Genomic DNA, 18,202 nt, shown 5'->3' on the forward strand with positions numbered 1-18,202 from the left:
TTGTAGTCTCAAGTGTCTTTCCAACAAATGAAAGCCATTGATAGATGGATATGCGACAACTGGGACTTGCAACATCCCAAAACCTGTGGCATGAACTGCAGATTGAGCACGTGCAGCTCCGTTCCCATTCAATCTCTATGGGACTACAGGCAATAACAGAGTACAACACTTGGCCATTTCCAGCAGTCCCATATACAAGGAATGGAGCCTTTATCCATATCCCAGTGATCAGTACATTTCTCCCCTTTCCTCTGAGTAGCAGATCATTTTCAGTCATGGAAAACCCTCTTTAACTAACATGTCCTATTTGTATATAAGTTATCAGCTCGATCATGTAGCCTCTTACCTGTCCACCCCATCCCAGCGATACCCTGGCCATATATTGAATCTGTTCAGCGGAGGATTGGACCCCTTGTATCTTGGGCGTTCTGCAGAGTGAAGTCCAAGAGTCACATTATGTACAATACTACACGCAGTCATGGCAAATATCCATATACAGATCCACGTTACCTTTCCTTCCTTTGCTTTCTTTGTCAATCTTCTTTTTCAGGAACTTTGCCATAGGATCGCCATCTCTCTCCTGTTCACGTAGCATGCGGTCCAAATCCTCATCATCGATGTACCGAGCGAGCGGCTTCGACATCTCCAGGGCAGCGCTCTCCATATTCTGACGCTGCTGTTCCTGCTGGGCCAAACTGAAGGAAAAAGAAGCAGAACATTACTTTAGTTATTAAAGGGGTTGTCCAGGACTTTGAGACGGACGGGCCATTCTTAGTACAAGCCTAAATATCAGGTTTGTGGGGGTCCGAAAATTTTCAGCTCTCACTTTAGTGTATAGAACCAGATAGCAACGCGTCATACACCATGTAGTGGCCATACCTGTGTGTTACAGATCAGCTTATATTAATGAGAATAGGAGCTGCCGTACCCAAAACCGACCACTACATGGTGTACGGAGCGGTGCTGTTCCAGGTCCATACACCAAACCTCTGGCTGCCTTAGGATCAGGTAACAGCTGATTGCAGGGTGTTGGATTCACACCCATAGCCTAAGGATAGCTCAAAATATAACTAGACAACATCTAAACTTCATCTATATAAAACCACAAACCTCCTTTAGGTCTTCTTGGAACTCTCGGGTACTAGTCCGCTATACAACTTACCCTTTTCCCCATTTGGCATACATCTCGTCCTTCTTCTCCTGCGCCGCCTGTTTCTGCAGTTGCTGTTCAATTTCAGAGTTTAGGTCTCTGCGTTTGCCGCTTTTGTCCCGAAAAACTGTCTCTGTGTTCCTTGCGTCATCTGCGTAGAAAGCACAAATCTAAGCAACACAAAATCAGAAAAATCCGACAGACTTAACGTTCCAGGCAGTAAATTAAAGGGGTTATCTGGGAAATAAAAACTAGTGATCAAAAAGGCCGACTCGCCCTCACCGAGCCCAAATACTAACCTTGGTCCTGTCCTTGACACGCCAAAACCATCCACTCAGCTAATCCCTGTTCTTTAGTGCAGCCAGTGACTGGCTAAGCGGACATGTACATTTACAATGAGTCCGGCAAAGACAGTGGGGAACCAGGGGAGCACCAGAACCATCATTTTAATTCCCTATGACACCCATTTAAAGAGGTCTTCCATTACTTTAGCACTGATGACCTACCATTAGGATAAGTCACCAATTTCTGATCGGTTGGGGTCTGACACCCAGCACCCCTGCCAATCAGCTGTTATAGGTGTCAGCGGCTATCAGTCGGAAATGCTCACTTGCAGAGCCCGCTCTGCAAGTAAGTGAGTATTTCCGGCCACCGCTAATAACAGCTGATGGGCGGGGGTGCCGGGTGTCAGACCCCAACCGATCAGACACTGATGGCTTACCCTAAGGACAGGTCATCAATGCAAATGTAATGAACAACCCCTTTAACACCTGCAGTGTCACGGTGGTAAAATCCACAGCAAATCAATGACAAAGTGGGACCTTTCAAAGATTTAGGCCCCAACACCTCGAGGACATGATAAATCTGCATTTTCTGCTCACCTTCCAGGTTCTTGTTACTTTTTTCGACTCTCCTCTGTTCTTCTTTCTCTTCTGTCAGGACCGTCGCAGACACCAGGCCCGCCCGGCCACCCGACAGCATCTACAAAAGGCAGAACCAAGTTTACATGAAAAAAAAAAAAAGAGCAACGGCACCAAAAATAAAAAGTAATTGTTGTTGTAAATGTTATCTTCATAAATCAATAGCAGACATGAAAATAAGCAGAACGCTCAATATTCTTAATTCTCGGGGGGGGGACACATATTTTACCTATGAATTGACAGTGAAAGATAAGTCAAGGAGGAAAAGAAATAGATACATTCACAACCCCAAGTATATAAGTTGGGGGGAAAAAAAAGGAGGTTCGGGACAGTTTGCCTTTAACTGGTAGTGCTGAATTTTTCAGGTCATCTTATACATATCCTGACTAAGCACAAACAGCACTTTAGAACATAATCCCCAATTTCGTTGTCCTTGTTTTTCTCACAAAAGACTGTATAGCAGTCTATTCTTGCCGTATTTTTTTGGCAATTAGGTGAAGAGATCATTACCTTCCAGAGAGGGAATAAGCTTGAGCCTCTGATCTATCCTAAACTTTTTTTTTTCTCTTGACTCACTGTCCAGGTACTAATACATCACTAGGTCTTATATTTAATAACGACATACGCCAGACAAGTCTTGTAGTGGTTATCTAACCTAGAACATATAGCTCTACGAGATATACTATGGTCTGGAAGAGACTCCCAGATTCACACATTTGGTGTAAAGTGAATCCGTTCATTTCTGTTATATATATTATCATTAGGTAAGGGGGTTATAGGGAACTAAAGGTCAGCTGTCGAGGAGAGGGGTCACCACATCGCTCATCTAGAGTGCCAACCTCTGCTGACAGGTAGCCAATCAGTCTATTGGGCAATATAAGCATACATTCTATTCATTTACCTCGATAGACTGTACCCAATGCTCCCCCATAGTACCCAATTTTTGTGTGTCTTAATACTTTTCTTGTTTTAACCCCTTCATGACCCAGCCTATTTTGGCCTTAATGACCTTGCCGTTTTTTGCAATTCTGACCAGTGTCCCTTTATGAGGTAATAACTCAGGAACGCTTCAACGGATCCTAGCGATTCTGAGATTGTTTTTTCGTGACATATTGGGCTTCATGTTAGTGGTAAATTTAGGTCGATAATTTCTGAGTTTATTTGTGAAAAAAACGGAAATTTGGCGAAAATTTTGAAAATTTCGCAATTTTCACATTTTGAATTTTTATTCTGTTAAACCAGAGAGTTATGTGACACAAAATAGTTAATAAATAACGTTTCCCACATGTCTACTTTACATCAGCACAATTTTGGAAACAAATTTTTTTTTTGCTAGGAAGTTATAAGGGTTAAAATTTGACCAGTGATTTCTCATTTTTACAACAAAATTTACAAAACCATTTTTTTTAGGGACCACCTCACATTTGAAGTCATTTTGAGAGTTCTATATGGCTGAAAATACCCAAAAGTGACACCATTCTAAAAACTGCACCCCTCAAGGTGCTCAAAACCACATTCAAGAAGTTTATTAACCCTTCAGGTGTTTCACAGCAGCAGAAGCAACATGGAAGTAAAAAATGAACATTTAACTTTTTAGTCACAAAAATGATCTTTTAGCAACAATTTTTTTATTTTCCCAAGGGTAAAAGGAGAAACTGGACCACGGACGTTGTTGTCCAATTTGTCCTGAGTACGCTGATACCTCATATGTGGGGGTAAACCACTGTTTGGGCGCACGGCAGCGCTCGGAAGGGAAGGAGCGCCATTTGACTATTTCAATGAAAAATTGGCTCCAATCTTTAGCGGACACCATGTCGCGTTTGGAGAGCCCCCGTGTGCCAAAACATTGGAGCTTCCCCACAAGTGACCCCATTTTGGAAACTAGACCCCCCAAGGAACTTATCTAGAAGCATAGTGAGCACTTTAAACCCCCAGGTGCTTCACAAATTGATCCGTAAAAATGAAAAAGTACTTTTTTTTCCCCAAAAAATTATTTTAGCCTAAATTTTTTCATTTTCACATGGGCAACAGGATAAAATGGATCCTAAATTTTGTTGGGCAATTTCTCCTGAGTACACCGATACCTCACATGTGGGGGTAAACCACTGTTTGGGCACATGGTAAGGCTCGGAAGGGAAGGAGCGCCATTTGACTTTTTGAATGAAAAATTATCTCCATCGTTAGCGGACACCATGTCGCTTTTGGAATGCCCCTGTGTGCCTAAACATTGGAGCTCCTCCACAAGTGACCCCATTTTGGAAACTAGACCCCCCAAGGAACTTATCTAGAGGCATAGTGAGCACTTTAAACCCCCAGGTGCTTCACAAATTGATCCGCAAAAATGAAAAAGTACTTTTTTTTCACACAAAATTTCTTTTAGCCTCAATTCTTTCATTTTCACATGGGCAACAGGATAAAATGGATCCTAAAATTTGTTGGGCAATTTCTCCTGAGTACGCCATATGTGGGGGTAAACCACTGTTTGGGTGCACGGCAAGGCTCGGAAGGGGAGGCGTGCCATTTGACTTTTTGAATGGAAAATTAGCTCCAATCGTTAGCGGACACCATGTCGCGTTTGGAGAGCCCCTGTGTGCCTAAACATTGGAGATCCCCTACAAGTGACCCCATTTTGGAAACTAGACCCCCCAAGGAACTTATCTAGATGCATAGTGAGCACTTATAAACCCCAGGTGCTTCACAGAAGTTTATAACGCAGAGCCGTGAAAATAAAAAATAATTTTTCTTTCCTCAAAAATGATTTTTAGCCCAGAATTTTTTATTTTCCCAAAGGTAATAGGAGAAATTGGACCCCAAATGTTGTTGTCCAGTTTGTCCTGAGTACGATGATACCCCATATGTGGGGGTAAACCACTGTTTGTGCGCACGGCAGGGCTCAGAAGGTGAAGGCAAGCCATTTGGCTTTTTGAATGGAAAATTAGCTCCAATCATTAGCGGACACCATGTCGCGTTTGGAGAGCCCCTGTGTGCCTAAACATTGGAGCTCCCGCACAAGTGACCCCATTTTGGAAACTAGACCTCCCAAGGAACTAACCTAGATGTGTGGTGAGCACTTTGAACCCCCAAGTGCTTCACAGAAGTTTATAACGCAGAGCCATGAAAATAAAAAATAATTTTTCTTTTCTCAAAAATGATTTTTTAGCCCACAATTTTTTATTTTCCCAAGGGTAACAGGAGAAATTGGACCCCAAAAGTTGTTGTCCAGTTTCTCCTGAGTACGCGGATACCCCATATGTGGGGGTAAACCACTGTTTTGGCACACGTCGGGGTTCGGAAGGGAAGTAGTGACGTTTTGAAATGCAGACTTTGATGGAATGCTCTGCGGGCGTCAGGTTGCTTTTGCAGAGCCCCTGATGTGCCTAAACAGTAGGAACTCCCCACAAGTGACTCCATTTTGGAAACTAGACCCCCAAGGGAACTTATCTAGATGTGTGGTGAGCACTTTGAACCCCCAAGTGCTTCACAGAAGTTTATAACGCAGAGCCGTGAAAATAATAAATGTGTTTCCTTTCCTCAAAAATATTTTTTTAGCCCAGAATTTTTTATTTTTGCAAGAGTAACAGGAGAAATTGGACCCAAAAGTTGTTGTCCAGTTTCTCCTGAGTACGCTGATACCCATATATGGGGGTAAACCACTGTTTGGGCACATGCCGGGGCTCGGAAGGGAAGTAGTGACGTTTTGGAATGCAGACTTTGATGGAATGGTCTGCGGGCATCATGTTACGTTTGCAGAGCCCCTGATATGCCTAAACAGTAGAAACCCCCCACAAGTGACCCCATTTTGGAAACTAGACCCCCCAAGGAACTTATCTAGATGTGTGGTGAGCACGTTCAACCCCCAAGTGCTTCACAGAAGTTTACAACGCAGAGCCGTGAAAATAAAAAATCATTTTTCTTTCCTCAAAAAAGATGTTTTAGCAAGCAATTTTTTATTTTCACAAGGGTAACAGGAGAAATTGGGCCCCAATATTTGTTGCCCAGTTTGTTGTGAGTGTGCTGGTACCCCATATGTGGGGGTAAACCACTGTTTGGGCACACGTCAGGGCTCAGAAGGGAAGTAGTGACATTTGAAATGCAGACTTTGATGGAATGGTCTGCGGGCGTCACATTGCATTTGCAGAGCCCCTGATGTGCCTAAACAGTAGAAACACCCCACAAGAGACCCCATTTTGGAAACTAGACCCCCCAAGGAACTTATCTAGATGTGTGGTGAGCACTTTCAACCCCCAAGTGCTTCACATAAGGTTATAACGCAGAGCCGTGAAAATAAAAAATAATTGTTCTTTCCTCAAAAATTATGTTTTAGCAAGTAATTTTTTATTTTTGCAAGGGTAACAGGAGAAATTGGACCCCAACAGTTGTTGCCCAGTTTGTCCTGAGTACGCTGGTACCCCAAATGTGGGCGTAAACCACTGTTTGGGCGCACGTCGGGGCTTGGAAGGGAGGGAGCACCATTTGACTTTTTGAACGCAAGATTGGCTGGAATCAATGGTGGCGCCATGTTGCGTTTGGAGACCCCTGATGTGCCTAAACAGTGGAAACCCCTCAATTCTAACTTCAACACTAACCCCGACACACCCCTAATCCTAATCCCAACTGTAGCCATAACCCTAATCACAACCCTAACCCCAACACACCCCTAACCACAACCCTAACCGCAACACACCCGTAACCCTAATTCCAACCCTAATCCTAACCCTAATCCCAACCCTAACCCTAATCCCAACCCTAACCACAACTGTAACCCCAACGCACCCCTAACCTTATCCGTAACCCTAACCACAAGCCTAATCTTAACCCTATTTCCAACCCTAACCCTAATTCCAACCCTAAGGCTATGTGCCCACGTTGCGGATTCGTGTGAGATTTTTCCGCACGATTTTTGAAAAATCTGCAGGTAAAAGGCACTGCGTTTTACCTGCGGATTTACAGTAGATTTCCAGTGTTTTTTTGTGCGGATTTCACCTGCGGATTCCTCTTGAGGAACAGGTGTAAAACGCTGCGGAATCCGCACAAAGAATTGACATGCTGCGGAAAATACAACGCAGTGTTTCTGCACGGAATTTTCCGCACCATGGGCACAGCGGATTTGGTTTTCCATAGGTGTACATGGTACTGTAAACCTGATGGAAAACTGCTACGAATTCGCAGCGGCCAATCCGCTGCGGATCCGCGGCCAATCCGCTGCGGATCCGCGGCCAATCCGCTGCGGATCCGCGGCCAATCCGCTGCGGATCCGCGGCCAATCCGCTGCGGATCCGCGGCCAATCCGCTGCGGATCCGCAGCCAAATCCGCACTGTGTGCACATGCCATAACCCTAACCCTACCCCTAACCCTACCCCTACCCGTAACCCTAACCCTACCCCTAACCCTAGTGGAAAAAGAAAAAAAAAAATATTTTCTTTATTTTATTATTGTCCCTACCTATGGGGGTGATAAAGGGGGGGGGTTTTATTTATTATTTTTTTTATTTTGATCGCTACCTACCACAGCGATCAAAATGTACTTTGTAATGAATCTGCCGGCCGGCAGATTCGGCGGGCGCACTGAGCATGCGCCCGCCATTTTGGAAGATGGCGGCGCCCATGGAGGAGGCGGACGGGCACCGGGAGCCTCGGTAACTATAAGGGGGGGAGATCGGGGCACGGGGGGGGGCGTCGGAGCACGGGGGGGGGACATAGGAGCACGGGGGGAGCGGACAGGAGGACGGGGGGAGCGGAGCACAGGATGGAGGGGACTACGGGACAGATCGGTGGCTTGGGGGGGCGATCGGTGGGGTGGGGGGGGGTCACTTCAGTATTTCCAGCCATGGCCGATGATATTGCAGCATCGGCCATGGCTGGATTGTAATATTTCACCAGTTTTTTAGGTGAAATATTACAAATCGCTCTGATTGGCAGTTTCACTTTCAACAGCCAATCAGAGCGATCGTAGCCACGGGGGGGTGAAGCCACCCCCCCTGGGCTGAAGTACCACTCCCCCTGTCCCTGCAGAACGGGTGAAATCGGAGTTAACCCTTTCACCCGCTCTGCAGCGACGCGATCATTCCATGACGCCACATAGGCGTCATGGGTCGGATTGGCACGGGTTTTCATGACGCCTACGTGGCGTCATGGGTCGGGAAGGGGTTAACTATTAATAAAATATCGTTTTAGAGGTTTCTTGAGTTTCGTTTCTCTTGTGTCATTGACCTCTTGGCCCCCTACGTTTGTTTTCTCTGCTTGAATTTTAAAACTTTTTTAATACTCGATTCATTAAAAATAGGGATTTTTGTGTACTCACCATAAAATCCTTTTCTCCGAGCCAATCATTGGGGGACACAGTACCATGGGTATTATGCTGCTGCCACTAGGAAGACACTTAAGTTAACACATAAAGAATAGCTCCTCCCCTGCAGTATACACCCTCCTGCTGGCTCTAAGTGAACCAGTTCGGTAACAAAGCAGTAGGAGCTTAACATTTAACCAGGATGAACTATGTCAAAACCAAGGCAACACAGAAATCCAAAGCCATTAGGCTAACAGGGTGGGTGCTGTGTCCCCCAATGATTGGCTCGGAGAAAAGGATTTTACGGTGAGTACACAAAAATCCCTATTTCTCCTACGCCTCATTGGGGGACACAGGACAATGGGACGTCCTAAAGCAGTCCCTGGGTGGGGAACAACCAACTGGAATTGCTCCTGTACCAACAAGTTACAGATGCGGCACTGCCGCCTGCAAAATTTGTCTGCCGACGGACGCATCTGCCGAGGCCTGAGAATGGACATGGTAATGTTTTGTAAACGTATGCAGGCTGGACCAAGTCGCAGCTCTGCAGAATTGTGCTGCTGAAGCCTGGTGCCGGATGGCCCAAGACACACCCACTGACCGAGTAGAATGAGCCTTAATCCCTGCTGGGACGGGATGACCTCTAACTCTGTAAGACTCCTGGATAGCTGAACGAATCCACTTGGCTATCGTAGCCTTGGAAGCGGCTAGACCTTTCCTTGGCCCTTCCGGGAGCATGAACAGGGCATCTGGCCTGCAGAAAGGCGCCGTCCTCGAGACGTATCTCCTAAGAGCGCTCACCAAGTCCAGTGTGTGAAGAGCCTTCTCGGTGCGATGTACTGGAGCCGGGCAAAGTGAAGGCAAGACAATTTCCTCATTGAGACGAGACAACTTTCGGCAGAAAAGACGGGGGATGTTCTCAAAACCACCTTATCTTGATGAAAAAGGAGGAAAGGAACTTGACAAGACAAAGCCGCCAGCTCTGAGACTCGTCAGATGGACGTAACCGCAACCAGGAAGGCAACTTTCCATGACAGAAAAAAAGACAGGGACACATCCTGCAGAGGTTCAAAAGGAGCCTCCTGCAAGACGCCAAGGACCAAATTAAGCTCCCATGGTTCCAACGGCATCTTATAGGGCGGCACCACATGGGAGACTCCCTGAATGAACATCTTCACTTGTAATCTGTTGGCAATTCTACATTGGAACATGACTGACAAGGCTGAAATCTGCCCTTTGAGAGAACTAAGGGCGAGACCTAAGTCCATACCCGATTGAAGGAATTCGAGGATGGAAGGAATGGAAAATTCAAGAGGAGAGCGTCCTCGGTCTTTGCACCATGAGAAGAAGGTCTTCCAAATGCGGTGATATATACGCACAGACGTAGGCTTTCTAGCGCTGATCATGGTAGAAATGACTTTCTGAGAGAAGCCTGCCTGTGTTAGCACCCAGGACTCAACGGCCATGCCGTCAAACACAGGGCCTCGGAGTTCTGGTGGTAACTGCGTGGCCAATCTGCCGCAATCAGGATTACTGGTACCCCCTCCGCTCTGATCTTCTTGATGACTCTCGGCAGTAAGGGAAGCGGGAGAACTATGTATGGAAGCTGGAACTGATGCCACGAGTGACCGAGTGCATCTGCCCCGATGGCTGCCGGATCGTGGGACCGAGCTATGAAGTCTGGAACCTTGGAATTTAGCCGTGAGGCCATCAGATCCACGTCCGGTGTTCCCCAACGACAGCAGATCTGGTGGAAGATCTCCGGATGGAGAGACCACTCTCCGGAGTCAAGACCTTGACGGCTGAGGAAATCTGCCTCCCAATTTTCCACTCCCGGGATGTAAACCGCAGAAATCATTGAGCGGTTTTCCTCGGCCCAACGGAGAATGTGGTCTACCTCGGTCATGGCTGCCGTGCTGTGTGTTCCCCCCTGCCGGTTGATGTATTCCACAGCCGTGGCATTGTCGGACTGAATCCTGATGGGACGACCCGCCAGGAAGGGATGGAATTGGAGAAGAGCCAACCTGATTGCCCGTATTTCCAGGATGTTGATGGGCAGGCGTGCCTCCTGAAGAGACCAGCGGCCCTGAGCAGTGTGATGGTGGAACACCGCTCCCCAGCCCAGAAGACTGGCATCTGTTGTCACAACTAACCAATATACTGGGAGAAAAGACTTCCCTTGATTCAGGGAGGACTTCAAAGTCCACCACCTGAGAGACTGTCTGACTAGCTGGGGAAGGAGGAAACGACGATCAAGAGAGATCGGGTTCCTGTCCCACACAGCCAGGAGAGCATGTTGTAATGGCCGGAATGGGACCGCCTCCATAGCTGCTACCATCCTGCCGAGTGAGTATGCGATTGGGAGAGCTTCTGAGATCTTTTCCGGGGGAAGAAGTACCAACCCCTGGAACGATTCCAGTATCATTCCTAGAAAGGAAATCCGCTGAGCCGGTACTGGGGAAGATTTTTTGAAGTTTATCTTCCAACCCAGGTGAGAAAGAGTATCTATTGTGATGTTCACGGCCTCCTTGCAGGTGCGGAAAAAGGGGCCTTTGATGAGGATATCATCTAGATACGGTAGCACCACCACACCTCGGGAATGAAGGAAGGCCACCGCGGCCGCCATGACCTTGGTGAATACCCTGGGAGCGGTTGCGAGGCCGAAGGGCAAAGCAACAAATTGAAAATGATCTTCCTGAACTGCGAAGTGAAGAAACCTTTGGTGGGAAGGTAAAATAGGAATGTGGAGGTACGTGTCCTGGATGTCTATAGATGCCAGGAACTCGTCTTTCTCCTTGGAGGCGATGACGGAACGAAGTGATTCCATCCGGAACCGTCGCACCCTGACGAACCTGTTCAGTAGTTTTAGGTTCAGTATGGGCCGTACTGTACCGTCCTTCTTTGGAACAATGAACAGGTTTGAATAAAAACCTTGAAACCTTTCTCTTTGAGGAACCAAGATAATAACCCCGTCTTCGTTTAGAGAGCTTATGGCCTGGAAGAACTCTGATGCCTTTGCCCTGGGAGAAGACAGGAAAAAGCGAGTTGATGGAAGAGAGGAGAATTCTATCTTGTATTCGGAGAACACTAGGTCGCGGACCCATTCGTCGTGAACGACCGAGAGCCACACGTCGCTGAAGGAAAGCAGGCGGCCGCCTACTTTGAGGGTGTCCTCCGGATACCGCAGGGAGTCATTGTGTGGGAGACCTGCCCGGTCTGGACCCCCTGGATCCTGACTGCCTAGGCCTGCCTCTCCAAGAAGGGGAAGGTTTGTAAGAGGTCTGAGGACCTCTATCCCTACGTTGTGCCCGACCAGGTCTGGAAGAAGTGGAAGTAGAGGACCAACTTGAGTTGAAGCAAAAAAATAAAAATAATAAAAATCGGGACCGAGCCTGCTGCTGCTGGTTCCGAAAGGGTCTCTGTTGTGGAAGAACTTTACTCTTCTCTCTAGTGGCGTCGGAAATTATTTGGTCGAGCTTTTCGCCAAAAAGGCGACCGCTCTGATATGGAAGAGAAGTCAATGACTTTTTGGAAGCAGAGTCCGCACGCCAGTCCCTGAGCTATAAGGTCCTCCGGATGGTGATGGCATTTGCTGCTGCTTGAGAAGCGCAGTCAGCGGCATCCAGGGACGCAGTCACTACAAAATCTCCAGCTCTGGCTGAGTAGCGAGGTCTGCTATCTCGGGGAGAAGATTGGTATCCAGTACTGCTGCAGACAAGACCTCAGCCCAGTGGGTCATAGCCTTAGACACCCACGTAGCGGCAAACGATGGGAAGAGTGCGGCCGCTGAGGCTTCAAAAGGCTGAACGCGCCATATTGTCGATCTGACGATCGGTTGGGTTTTTAATAGAGGCGCCCTCCGAAGAGGATAAATATCGCAGTTACTTACCGATAACGGTATTTCTCTGATCCCATGATGGCACCACGGAGAGAAAGGGATCCGCCCTCAGGGACAGGAAACCTACAGGTGAAAAAGGCGGTACCACTCTCCCGCATCAGTTGGTTTACAGAGACTTAACAGAACTTCAGCTGTAACTTAAATGTTATCAAACAAAAACCTTTTAATTTTTTTAACTTATCAGAGGCACCTCATGACTAAATATTAAGATTAACTCTAGTGTTCACACTCACACGTGAAGAGAGGGAATTTACAGGTGCCGTCATGGGATCAGAGAAATACCGTTATCGGTAAGTAACTACGATATTCTCTTACCCCATGACGGCACCACGGAGAGAATTTCATAGAGGTACATTAGGGAGGGACCACCGCCTCTAGAACCCTTCTGCCAAAGGTGAGGTCTGAAGAGGGAGTCAGGTCCAGTTGGTAGTGTTTAAAGAAAGTGGAAGGAGATGACCAAGTGGCCGCTCTACATATCTGTTCAATTGATGCTCCTGCTCTCTCCGCCCAGGAGGCTGCCACCGATCTGGTTGAGTGAGCCCTGACTTCCTCTGGAATGTTCTCATTACTTGATGAATACGAGAGGATGATGGCGTCCCTTATCCATCTTGCAAGAGTGGCTTTCGATGCTTTATGCCCCTTATTTGGACCCTGGAAACACACAAACAGAGCCCTTTCCTTCCTATAGTCTATTGTGGCTGCTAGGTATTGAACTAAACATCTCTTAACGTCTAGTGTGTGTAGATGTTCCTCTTTCTCATTTCTGGGGTTTGGACAGAATGAGGGTAGCGAGATCTCCTGAGATCTATGGAAACGCGATGCCACTTTAGGAAGGTAGGATGGATCGATTTTAAGGACTACTCTGTCGTCTAGTATGGGTGTCAGGGGTGGATACGCTGACAGGGCCTGCATGTCACTAATCCTCCTTGCTGATGTTAATGCTACCAGAAGGGAGGTTTTGAGTGATAATATTTTTAAAGAGGCTTGTGAGAGTGGCTCAAATGGTGCTTTAGTCAGTGCAGAGAGGACCAAATTTAAATCCCAGTGAGGTGTAGTATGGTGTACCACTGGTCTAGATCTGGTTGAAGCCTTAATAAATCTTTTTATCCAGTGGTTTCCCGCTAGATCACTGTAGTAAAGGGCGCTCAAAGCTGCTACCTGGACTTTAAGTGTGCTTGTTGCTAAGCCTTTTTCTAGTCCATTCTGAAGGAATTCTAGCACTTTTTTAATTGGGATTTCCTCCGATAAATTGGCACCTGATACTGATAAAAATCTTCGCCAAACCTTCCCATACGCTCTTGTAGTCACTGGCTTCCTACTTAGTAGGAGAGTAGAGACTAGGTTTGAAGAGAACCCTCTCTTGATTAGAAGGCTCCTTTCAAATTCCAAGCCGTCATATGCAAGTTCTTTACTTGCGGATGATTTACTGGTCCCTGATACAGAAGGTTCGGAATTTCTGGAAGGACCCAGGGATCTGTTACGGACATTATCCTTAACCACGGAAACCATGCCCTCTTTGGCCAGAAAGGAGCTATCATGATGACTCTCGCTGCGTCCTCTCTGATTTTTTTCAACACCAAAGGAATTAGCGTTATTGGGGGAAAAACATAGGCTAGATGAAAGTCCCATGGAATTAAAAGGGCATCTAGGGCTACTGGGTTCCCGCGTGGGTCTATTGAACAAAAAGCCTGAGTCTTCCGATTCTGGTAGTTCGCAAATAAATCTATTTCGGGGAGGCCCCACAATTGTACTATGTGGTTGAAGACTGTTTGATTTAACTCCCATTCTCCCTGTTTGAGTTGTGTTCGGCTTAGAAAATCTGCTGTTTGGTTCTCCGTGCCTTTGATGTGAAGGGCTGTCAATGATAAAAGATTGGCCTCTGCTAACAGCAGAATGGATTTTGTTACCCCCATCAGTGTACGAGATCTTGTGCCCCCTTGGTGATTTAAGTAGGCTACCACCACTTTGTTGTCTGACAGTACCCTTAGTGATGGGAATGGAGGAAGTGTAGGAAGTGGATGAGTGCATATTTCACCGCTAAAAGTTCCTTCATATTGGAAGAACCTAGTTTTTCCTCCTCCGACCATGGCCCTTGAGCAATCTGTTTGTCCACATGAGCCCCACACCCCCAAGGACTCGCATCGGTGGTTAGGGTTATAGACGTTGGCCATACCCACGGAACCCCCTGGTTAGGTTGTGTGGATCCACCCACCAAGCTAGGGAATGTATTGTTTGCAAGGAGATTTTTAAATGCTTTTCCAAATCCCCTTTTAACACAGAATCTGCTTTTAAGATCTCCCACTGGAGGTCTCTGGTATGACTCTGGGCCCATTGGACCGCTGGAAGACAGGCTGTCATTGACCCCAGAATAGACATCGCATTCCGTAGAGACAGTACTGGAGATTTTCTGAGTTGTTCTATCAGTTGGACCATGTTTGAGACTTTTTCCCCTGGAAGACGGCATTCTTGCCGGTTTGAGTCTATTATCAACCCCAAGTATTGTTGTACTTGGGTTGGAATGATTTTTGACTTTGCTAGGTTCAACATCCAACCTAGATTTGTCAGGGATGTCATTACTTTGTTTGATTGTTGAGTGCAGTGGAGGGGAGTTTTGCCAACTACCAGGAGGTCGTCCAAATATGGAACTATTACTATGTTTTGCTCTCTTATGTGAGCCATAATAATAATAATAATAATAATAATAATAATAATTTTTATTTATATAGCGCCAACATATTCCGCAGCGCTTTACAACTTATAGAGGGGACTTGTACAGACAATAGACATTACAGCATAACAGAAATCACAGTTCAAAATAGATACCAGGAGGAATGAGGGCCCTGCTCGCAAGCTTACAAACTATGAGGAAAAGGTGAGACACGAGAGGTGGATGGTAACAATTGCTTTAGTTATTTGGACCAGCCATAGTGTAAGGCTCGGGTGTTCATGTAAAGCTGCATGAACCAGTTAACAGCCTAAGTATATAGCAGTACAGACACAGAGGGCTATTAACTGCATAAAGTGTATGAGAACACGATGCAAGGAACCTGATTATGTGTTTTGTTTTTTGTTTTTCTATTTTTAATAGACCACACAGGGATAGTTAGGTTAATGCGTTGAGGCGGTAGGCCAGTCTGAACAAATGCGTTTTTAGGGCACGCTTAAAACTGTGGGGATTGGGGATTAATCGTATTAACCTAGGTAGTGCATTCCAAAGAATCGGCGCAGCACGTGTAAAGTCTTGGAGACGGGAGTGGGAGGTTCTGATTATTGAGGATGCTAACCTGAGGTCATTAGCGGAGCGGAGGGCACGGGTAGGGTGGTAGACTGAGACCAGAGAGGAGATGTAGGGTGGTGCCGAGCCATGGAGTGCTTTGTGGATGAGGGTAGTAGTTTTGTACTGGATTCTGGAGTGGATGGGTAGCCAGTGTAATGACTGGCACAAGGTAGAGGCATCGGTGTAACGGTTGGTGAGGAATATGATCCTGGCAGCAGCATTCAGGACAGATTGGAGCGGGGAGAGTTTGGTAAGAGGGAGGCCGATTAGTAGAGAGTTGGGGTTCTCTCTCTCTCTCTCTCTCCTCTCTCTTCTCTCTCCTCTCCCCTCCGTCCCAGCACAGAAAATTTCGTTTTGCACATTCCAAATCGCTACTGCGCACAAGCGATAAAATGATGATAGGCGTGCACGCCCTAACCCCTATGTCATCACTCTGCCCACGCTCCTTCATTGGCTGTAAAAATGGCGCTAAACGCGTCATACGAAACGCGACTTTGGCGCCAAGATCGCGTACCGCATGGCCGACCCCACACAGGGATCGGGTCGGGTTTCATCAGACGCCGACTTTACTAAAAGTCGGCGACTTATGAAAATGAACGATCCGTTTCGCTCAACCCTAGAGCGGAGCATAATGAGGAGGAGCTGATGATCCACAGTGTCGAATGCTGCGGAAAGATCCAATAGAATTAGCATGGAGTAGTGACCATTAGATTTAGCCATGACCTCCGCCATCAACTTCGTGAATACCCTCGGTGCTGTGGCTAGGCCGAAAGGAAGGGCCCTGTATTGGTAGTGCTTTAGCTCCCCTGCATTAATACCGCCACTCTAAGATACTTCTGGTAGTCTGGATGTATGGGCACATGGTAGTATGCATCCTTTAGGTCGATAACAGTCATAAAACAAGACGGATAAAGCGTTCTCACACACGTCTTTATTGTTTCCATTTTGAAACTTTCCGTCACTAGGTACTGGTTCAATCTTTTTAAATTTATTATTGTCCTGTAAGTTCCATCCGGTTTCATCCGAAGGAACAGAGGAGAGTAGAATCCCATGCCTCTCTCCTGGCTCGGGACCTCTTGTAGGACATTCTTTGCTAAAAGGGTTTGTATCTCGTTTTGCAGGCCCAACTGTTCGGACTCTGCTTTCCTCTGCAGTGTCATGATGAAGTGACGAGACGGTACTGTGTGAAAATTTAATTTTAGCCCTGTTTTTATTATATTTAAGGTCCATAGGCTTCTTGATATCCCTTCCCAGGCTGGAAGAAAGTGTGCCAATCTTCCTCCCACCTGGGGACCACCTTCATTGGGGTTGTTTGTTTTTTGGTGTTGGGCTTGTTGAACAAGAAGCCTTTCCCTTTAAATTTTTTATCGTCCCATCCTTCTTTCTGATTTCTTGGGGATCTCCTACGCATAAACTTTCTGTTCCGAAAGGACCGTTTATATGATTGATTAGGGAACCCTGGAAAGGCTTTTTTCTTATCCCCCGCTTTCTCCAGGATATCATCTAAGGTAGGACCGAATAGGAACTCCCCCCTCGCAGGGTATAGAACATAATTTGGATTTCGTTTGTAGGTCCTCCGGCCAACATTTGAGCCATAAAGCTCTTCTGGCTGCATTTGAGAAGGAAGCAGCTTTTGCCGCCAGTCTTACCGAGCCTATAGATGCGTCTGCCAGGAACGCAGCTGCTCCTTTCATCATTGAGACTGAATCTAGTATTGATTCTCTCGAGGATCTATCTTTCAGTTGTGACTGTAAATGGTCTAACCACACCATTAACGCTCTGGCGGTACACGTGGCGGCTATGGCTGGTTTCAGTCCCCCCCCCCCCAGCGGCTTCCCAAGAACCTTTCAGAAATATTTCAGCCTTCTTATCCATAGGGTCTTTTAGAGTCCCCATATCTTCAAATGGCAAAGCAAATTTCTTTGACGCCTTTGCAATGGCGACATCCAGTTTAGGTGCTTTACTCCAGGAAGAGCAGGCTGGATCATCAAAAGGATATTTCCTTTTCGGGGTTAAGAGGACTTTCCTGTCTGGTCTCTTCCATTCTTTTTTTATTAATGCGTGAATTTTATCATTTACTGGGAACGCCCTACGCTTTCGTTGTTCCAGACCGCTAAACAAAGTCTTGTGCGGTTTTTTTTGGATTTAGTTTCTACCAATCCCATGGTAGTTCTTACCGCTTTTACTAAAGCGTCTGTCTCCTCAATGGGAAAGCAGTTGCGGCCCCCCTCTGAGGAAGAAGAGGATGTTAGAGAGGAGAGCGAGCTGTCTGAGTTGGAGGCATCGCTATCCTCTTCACTGGAACTTGGCTCCGGGGACCTATGTTTGGATCTATGTTTCTTTTTTAACCCCTTAGCACTTTTTAACACATCCTCCACCTGGGCCTTAATTAACTGTTGTAAGTCGGATGCAAATCTCGGGGACTCTTCGGAAATGGTATTCTCAATACATATGGCATAGAGTTTTTTTACCCATGTAGCGGGCGGATCTATGGAGCAGATTGGACATATTCTGTGCCTGGTTTTCGCTGTGCATTTCTTTCCCTAGGAAAACACAATAAAAACCCCTTTTAGAAACTAAGCATTCATGAAGATCACTTACCCTCCTAATGTAAGGGGGGGTACCGGTTCTGGCGTAGGAGTAGCTTCCTCAACTTGAACCGTTACCGGTC

General features: G+C 46.6%; 1 protein-coding gene across 4 annotated transcripts in view; it reads right to left on the bottom strand.

The window, feature by feature from the left end:
• BUD13 (BUD13 spliceosome associated protein) overlaps window positions 1-18,202 on the bottom strand; it is a 39,544-nt gene that overhangs the window by 4,415 nt on the left and 16,927 nt on the right. For all 4 annotated transcript variants that reach the window (XM_077249845.1, XM_077249844.1, XM_077249843.1 and 1 more), the window contains 4 exons: window positions 2,032-2,131; window positions 1,163-1,301; window positions 511-695; window positions 347-428 (listed from right to left, as the gene is read on the bottom strand). In XM_077249845.1, coding sequence (XP_077105960.1) covers window positions 347-428; window positions 511-695; window positions 1,163-1,301; window positions 2,032-2,131 — 506 coding nt within the window. The remainder of the gene's footprint in view (window positions 1-346; window positions 429-510; window positions 696-1,162; window positions 1,302-2,031; window positions 2,132-18,202) is intronic.

Source organism: Ranitomeya variabilis, chromosome 4 (assembly GCF_051348905.1).
Source record: "Ranitomeya variabilis isolate aRanVar5 chromosome 4, aRanVar5.hap1, whole genome shotgun sequence".
NCBI lineage: Eukaryota > Metazoa > Chordata > Amphibia > Anura > Dendrobatidae > Ranitomeya > Ranitomeya variabilis.